This window comes from Rhododendron vialii, chromosome 8a (assembly GCF_030253575.1).
Source record: "Rhododendron vialii isolate Sample 1 chromosome 8a, ASM3025357v1".
NCBI classification, from domain to species: domain Eukaryota; kingdom Viridiplantae; phylum Streptophyta; class Magnoliopsida; order Ericales; family Ericaceae; genus Rhododendron; species Rhododendron vialii.
Genome location: NC_080564.1, coordinates 33,893,157 through 33,900,675, shown reverse-complemented (window position 1 = coordinate 33,900,675; position 7,519 = coordinate 33,893,157). Strand labels below are relative to the sequence as shown.

The following is a 7,519-nucleotide window of genomic DNA, read 5'->3' as shown; positions in this document are numbered from 1 at the left end:
GGGACCCAAATGAAAGAAGAGGAAGAAGAAGAAGACGACTCCGCCGCCATGTCCGTAAACGGAGCATCGGCTGCTCCGATCAACAGCGGCGGCAGCGATGTGGCGAAGCACAACAACGACACGGGAAAGCGGCAACGCACCGACCGCTGTTTCTCCTTCATGGAGATCACGATAGAACCAGGTACCAAATCACTGAAACACCTGGATTCGAAGAAATTCAAGTCGGAGATAAAGAGATGGGCTAAAGCTGTTGTAACTTATGCCCGTCAAGTCAGTCAACGGTTCGGGAGCTCCCGCAAGGCTCAGGATTCCGGAGAACAAGTCGGGAGCTCCCTCCAGGCGAAAGAAGATTGGAGCGACTACTCCTCCGAAAGTCTTGTTGGTCACCGTTATTCCGGAGAATTAAGATGAGGTTCAAGATTCCTGTTCATGTCTCTTGAGAATTTAACCCGATGAAGACAGGAAAACGTACATAGGAGAAAGAATGAGAAAAATACTTTCTTGAGGGATCGGGGGCGTGATTGAGCTGGGGATGACCAAGGACTTCAAACATGTCTGTACATAGTTCGGCTCGTCGAAACAATGTTTCTCAGATTCTAAATTCAATTATTTAACAGTTGCTCAATGAACAAAAGTTAGTTTAATGAGATACTAATTCAGGTTCTGTGCACGAATCTTCCATATATGTACTGTACCATTCAAACAGGATATATTCAAATACATGGCAACTAAGTACCAGCACAGTTACAAATCAGTGCTATAAACTGGAAAATTTTAACTTTTGTGCTATAGACTCTAAATCAATGCTGTAATGTACACAAACGAAAAAACTCAAAACGCGGAAAATTCTCTATATCATCTGCACAAATCTCCCGTATGTACTGAAACCCGTGTCAGCTCAAAGCAATGCTCCTAAGTTTGTTAGCTTTTGGCTTTTGTTCTCTTAGACGAACCTGGGTTACAGCAAAATCGTAGCCCAAAGAAGCTTCAACATATTTTTCCCTTCAACTATGCCTGAAAAGGCTCCCAGTCATTCGATCTTTCCTACACGAACAAACAACTTCTCATTCCCAGAAATGGTCCTCAAAAGCTGTTTGGAGCACATGTCCTGTGCTTGTGTTGCATTCTTCAGTCGGTTGGCTCTAACCCAAGCAGGTTCCTATAAAAGTAGAAAAACAACTTCTTCATAATTAGTCCTCCTTCATTTAAATATGTTTTCCAACTGCATTTGGTAGAACAATCTCTCCATTAAGGCTGTTTCATCTTGGATTTGTGGAGGGCTTTTGATCCGAAAAGTCGCGTCGTCTGTCCCACACCCTTTCCGTTCCTCCCACAAATCCAAAATACAACCGCAGCCTGAAAAGAAAATGCAGATTTGGACGGAAAGAATTTGTACAGGAGAAATGGTAAATAGAACTTTACCTCAGGTATAATGCGAGAGAAAACATATTTTATTAACAAGAGGACGTGTTCCATAATGAGGATCGCTGCAAGTCCGGGTTCGATTTTCCATTTTCCTTCTTGATCATACAAGCATACTAAAAGCACGCAGTTCGTGCATATGGACATCACTATCAGAAACTGAAATTCCAAACATGGTTCCTTGTAAGTAGCGCAATGGTTGTAGGGTAGAAAAAGAACTAGATTTGGTGAAATAATAAGCTACTGATACATCAAGTTCAACAGCGAAGATCAAATTCTAATCACTGAAGCAATGTTCTGAGTTCTGACAGTCATTTCCCCTATTTGCGGTTACAGTGGATGCACCAAAAACCCTAAGTCAAAATTTCCTGGCTTGCTATATGTACAAACATTATTATTTTACTGTTCAAGCTGATGCCACACAACGCACATAACTCCACAAAAAGCAACAAAAAATGGCTACACTGCCTAGATGAACTAAATAACTTGTGTCATTAACAATTTGACATCAACAGAGAAACCTCTTCGCATATATATACTAGAGGTGATAAACGAACTAATCCTATCATCAACAACAGCATTTCTGCTTCCAGAATCTTGAAGATATTTGCATCCAGACTTCTATTACTAGTTATAAAATTTTCTAACAGCAAGAAATGCTTGGATTAACATCAGACTTAAAGGAAAGATTTGAATTATCCAAGACAGGTCCGTGCTGGTATTTTCTTAGTACAGCTAAGAGAATGACAAATTCAGGCAGACATTATTTGACATAACCAACACCTGAAATATATTTAGCCAAGCCCCAATAGTTGCTGCGGCACGAGGAGTGGGCCTTTTAAACACGACAAGCAGCTTTAGTGCATCCGTTCTGATTTCTGCAATGTTGTTCTGCACAAGACAAACCATACAAAGCACAAACTTCCATTTACTTCACCGAGACCTGATGTTATTTGTCAAACAGCATCAGCAATTATGTTGAAAGAGAAACTCAGAGACTGTTACCAATGCAGCAAAGGCAAATGCTGGCGGGAATGCACATGCAAACATCATAATCATGCCGAACTGCAATGCCAACTCCAGAAAGTCTGCAGGTGAAGAAATTAATTGTTTAACAATTTGAAATAGTAGTATAAAAGCTAAATGAAAAAAGGAGTGATACAAGAGATTCTGGAACACAATGAGATCACATGGGTTTCTACATTACCATCAAAGAGCCCATCTTCAAGTTCCTCACCAACGCTTGCAGAATAAGAAGGCTTAAGATACTCTTTCTCTACCCTAGAAATGAACTGGGTCTTCCCCGTTGGTGATCCTTTCTCGCGTTTTCTTTTCTTTCTACACGGAAAACAATGCAAAAAACCATATTCCAGCCATGTACAAGGAAGGGGAAGGCAACTCCATATGATCGAGTAATGGGCTCATAACTAAGGAGATCACAAGAATTAAATAGGCCTACCGAATAGCTCTATACTTCTTGTAACTGTATTTCAAAAAGGGTATAGAATTTTCCATCAGATTTTCCAGCACCTGGAAAACATTTTCCAACAGGAAAACTACATAAACATCCAAAAAGTAGAACCTACATGCAGAAAATATCAGTAATAACCTCCACCTACCTCAGAAACAATTAGGCGCTGAATCAAAACTCGGCGAAGAGTCAAAAAATTGCGGTGAAGAAGTGCATGGTAGAAAATTCCAATATATGACTGCATAAAATAGAGACCAAACACCTGCAAGGAAGATTAAGTACTTAGGGTCTGGTGGAACACCCAGATCCATAATGAATTGCAACTATTTCTCCGAGCTACCTTGTAAATCAAGCTGTCAGCTCCATATTCCCTGCTTTCGTTGTTTTCACATTTAATTAGACTGACTGATATCTTTCCTCCAATTCTGTTAAAATACTGGATAGCAAAAAGATAGACCACGGTCAGCCCAAACCTGAAAAGTGAAAACAAGAATTTTACATAAGTTATCCCATATACATCATCTTATGCAATAAAAAATGATGAATTCTTAAATGGCTACTCCATAATGAGAAGACAGATGCGTTGGAGCAAGTCAAGATAATTGAGGAATCCAAGGTTAGGTATAAGTCACGTTACTTGAGGTTTCTGAATTACAAAGAGGTTTGGGCTTGCCATATGGTAGGTATAGCTAAAAGTATCAGCTAAATACCTTCCTTTCAAAATACGGGGCCTATGGGCATGTTATCCTTGTTTTGAATTACAAACAGTTCAGTTTCTTGTTTGGCTACAGCAAATGATCATTTGATCATGGTGGCTTGTTATTGGAATGCTAAGAAAATTCAAACAAGCATAAATCAGAATCCAGATAAATATAAATGAAAATGAGAAGTTCTTTAACAGGTCCTGCCAGCTGCAGAGAGGGAGGAGTGGGTTGAATGTAATGATTTTGTTCTTCCTAAGAAAGAGAAAGAATATTAGTTCACAACTCAAAGCAACATTTAGATCCTCACTTCATAAGATCAGATCCGATAACCTCGTACAGATGAGCATAAGCCAATTCAAATGGCAGCTGAAGGCATATGATACTCAAAATGATAAAAGCGTCATTTCTGAATCTCATAAGCCGTCCGACCCATTCCTCCCTTTGAAATACCTCCTTCTCTTTTGTCTTATCACTGCCCCATTTCTTCATGAGTTCCACAGGCGATTGGATGGAACTCCACTCCAATCCAGAAATTTTATACCCAGGCCCTCCGGCAACTGGACCACTTATTTGCCACCTACAAAAAGGTACAACAACAACAACAGAACCCATGTAGTCCCCAATCATTGGGGGTATGGGCAAAAAGGTAGAGGATTAAAAAAAAAGCATTTCCCATGAATAAAAAGAGCAAAAACAATACAAGGGGAAAAAACAAAGGGGAAAGGAAGAGCAATAAATCCAGTTACCTGGCTAGGAGGGCGGAGTTTTTACGTTTCCAGAATTGGAAAAACAAAACAGCCCATAATGTAATGCTTATGAAAAAAGCAGGGAGCACTAACAACTGCATTGATCTGCAGAAAACAGTGAGCAGACACAGAAATCGTGATCCCAGATACACAAATCGAAACAATCCTTTTCCTTATTACACAATTGAATTTCCTACTTATCTACTGAAGTTTATCAAAATAATCTCCGCCGAGTGCCGTCTAATAAAGGTGCCGTAGCCTTACCCCAAATCAACGAATTGCAGGGTAACACCGAATACAGCTGGAAATAAAATCCACCTTGTAAACATTCCAAGGAAAGCAAAATAGGTCGCGATCTACAGTGTAAATCGCAAATATAGAGATTATTGCAGCTCAAAAACTACATTTGACTACAAAATCCAATAGTAGCGAGAAGCACATCAGCTTTTACCTTTGTCCCAAAATATGCATAGATTTCATCAATAGGCTGTCTTGTGAAGTCCCAGCAGTTAAATGCCCAACTTCTCAGAAGCTGCTTCCTCTTTGTTTCATCTACAGGCCAACACTCAAGAATTGTCATTTTCCTGATAACTACTTGTTATTTTTTGAAAGCTGAAAGCTAGCATACCATGCAAAGGAAAGACTTGTTTGACAAATCCCCTCAACTCCAACATCTGAAGAAGAGATTCCCCTGATTCCCATTGGAACTCTTTGCAATCAGATTTTAAAGTTAATGTCAAATCACTCTTGTTCACCTGTGAATATGAAAAGTTAGAATCAGTTCAATGTGAAAAACTGGACATACAATGAATTGCAAACCCCATAATACATTAGCACATTCCCTTTTTCAATCTGACACACATGCACGACGAATGTGCAAAAAATTGATAATCATAAATATGCATAAATGTAAAATAAACATATAGTAAATCAAATACAGGTTGTAGCTATGAGAGTGTTATTTCCACCGTACCGAACTAAGTTAAGAGAAGCTAACAAAATTTCGGATGCCTGTGTCAATTATGTGAAATCACTTTTCAGTAATATATATACCATGAACAAACTTTACGGCCTGCAATTGCAAATTTCGGATTCACAACTGCCTTAGTATCTATAGTCAATGTTTATCCAAAAGATTAACATGCAGGAATCTAGATGGAAGCAAACCAAACCAAACCGATGGAAGCATTTGAACATAATAGAGCGACTCACAATTCCGTATATGATGTGACGGTAGCAATGAAAACGCTCACACCAACTGAACAATGAACCATCAGGTTGTCTGACAAAAGCTTCAGCCTGATCCCACTCAAAGGGTAGATCCATTCCTGATATGAATATCAACTGAGCAAGTAAGATACAAGATACTCATCAAGGTGACCATAAAATAGAGTGAGGGATATATAAGAAAAAATAAGGAACGGCGAACTAAAAAAGAGCCGCTCAACTATTACCAATATGCGTTCGCTTCGTTAATTGCAACTCAGCTGCAGCTCTCCCCAGGGTTTCCACAGGTGCTGCCAACTAGAAAAGTGATGATTGCAAAATGTTAATGAGGACTGGACTTAATACCAACTGAATCAAACTCAAATATTATCTGTAAACATACCAGCCAACCCAGATAATCCCTATTCTAAGCCACCCTGCAAGTGTTTAATCTTACAAATGCAGCAAATGTCCTTATGTAGAATTACTATAATAACAAACATTAATAAGGTTCCAGCATTCCTTGATTGTGAGAGTTATTTAAATCATAACATAGTACCTGTGTGGAACAATACCCGATGAACTAAGAATCGGGGAGGATTTGAAACATCAGGTGCTAAGCTACGATAAATTAACAACATACATTAACGTATCAGGTAACAGATGGTGCTGTGAGCCTGTGACAGCAATGTGTTATGCATTTTCACGACATTTTGATGCAAAACATGTGTTTTAATGCATCAACCCAGCTGGTAAAAGAACATACTACAAACAGTGGAACAACAGCACAAGACGGTAAAATGTGTAGATTTCAACATTAATAGAACATATCAAACCAACAATAAATCCAAGAACAAACAAAAGGATAGGCAAAAGAATATGCAGGAGGATACAAGATTGAACCTTGATAAATTCTTCTTGAATGCCAAGAACTCGGTCAACTACCAACCCCACCTTCCTGAACTCATCAACAAGAGCCTCAACGCAACCACAGCACTCATCTCCTTTCTCCAAAACCCTCCTTGGAACCACTACCCCTATCTCAAAAGCCGTTTGCTCTTCTTCAACATTCTCCATTTCCAAACCTATCCCTAACCCCAAACTGCCAAACCCGAAAACCAAAACAAACAAGTGTGAAACAGCTGTATTGACTCAAACCACCAAATGGGTCTCTCTTTCTAGAACCAATTGGACCTTTCTTGATCCCTAAAAGGCCTTCTGCGAAACAACACTGATGTGGGTTTCTCTGTTTAAGGTAACTGACAATATGAGTCCTTCGCTAAAATCCGAATACAACCTTTAAAATCAAGAAAAATAGGTGGAAGAAACAAAGGAATGGAGTGTTTTAGACGAAGGCCTTCAAAGATCAAAGAAATGCATTTTCCCACCAAATGGGTCTCTCTTTCTCGAACCAATTGCACCTTTCTTGCGCCCTAAAAAAGGCTTCTGCGAAGAAATACTGATGTGGGTTTTACTGTTAAAGGTAATTGGGGATATGGGTCCTTTTCTAAAATCCGAATGAAAGCTTCAAAATCAAGCAAAAAAGGTGGAGGACACAGAGAAATAGGGGCGTTTGATGTTTGGCTGAAATGGAAACTCACATGGGTTCCAGAGGGAGACGAACAGGTGGCTGTGTGTACTCGAAATATGGGGAGGGTTACAGTTGCAATTGACGCATAAAGAAGAGGGGGACAAAGAGGTGGACACGTGGAAAGACGACAGTTGCTTTTGAGAAACGGCGAGTTGGGTCTTGCTCGTCGTGATTCCAGTGAGTCGCGGGGCACAAGTGCCAACGCATCATCATCATGGGTTCCTGTGACAAATCGAATGGGGTTCAGATTTGTTGACCACTTGTGACCATTGTCATTTCGTAGCTGAAACAGAAATTTCGTTGGTGGGGGTGGAGAAGAAGATGGAATGATTTTTGCGTTTTCAATTTCAAAAGGGAAATGATTTTGTTCCTTTTTTTC

The 7,519-nt window shown here is 39.7% G+C and overlaps 2 protein-coding genes across 3 annotated transcripts; one reads left to right on the top strand and one right to left on the bottom strand.

Annotated features, from left to right (window-relative positions):
* LOC131299235 (anoctamin-like protein At1g73020) lies at positions 1-7,519 on the bottom strand. Of its 2 annotated transcripts, XM_058324869.1 has the most exons (16): positions 6,453-7,514; positions 5,798-5,867; positions 5,556-5,671; positions 4,972-5,098; positions 4,795-4,895; positions 4,608-4,699; positions 4,344-4,448; positions 3,905-4,174; positions 3,234-3,366; positions 3,042-3,155; positions 2,882-2,952; positions 2,630-2,760; positions 2,428-2,510; positions 2,206-2,313; positions 1,423-1,581; positions 1-1,159 (listed from the first exon to the last, which is right to left on the bottom strand). In XM_058324869.1, the coding sequence occupies exons 1-16, from the start codon at positions 6,624-6,626 to the stop codon at positions 1,031-1,033; spliced, it is 1,983 nt and encodes a 660-aa protein (XP_058180852.1). In that variant the 5' UTR covers positions 6,627-7,514; the 3' UTR covers positions 1-1,030. The 2 variants fall into 2 exon arrangements, with proteins under 2 accessions (XP_058180852.1, XP_058180853.1); XM_058324870.1 differs by lacking the exon at positions 1-1,159 and having other exon boundaries at positions 1,453-1,581; positions 2,204-2,313; positions 6,453-7,519.
* LOC131299279 (uncharacterized) lies at positions 10-670 on the top strand. The gene is made up of 2 exons (XM_058324923.1): positions 10-584; positions 640-670. Exon 1 carries the CDS (start codon positions 10-12, stop codon positions 409-411), a length of 402 nt encoding a protein of 133 aa, XP_058180906.1. The 3' UTR covers positions 412-584; positions 640-670.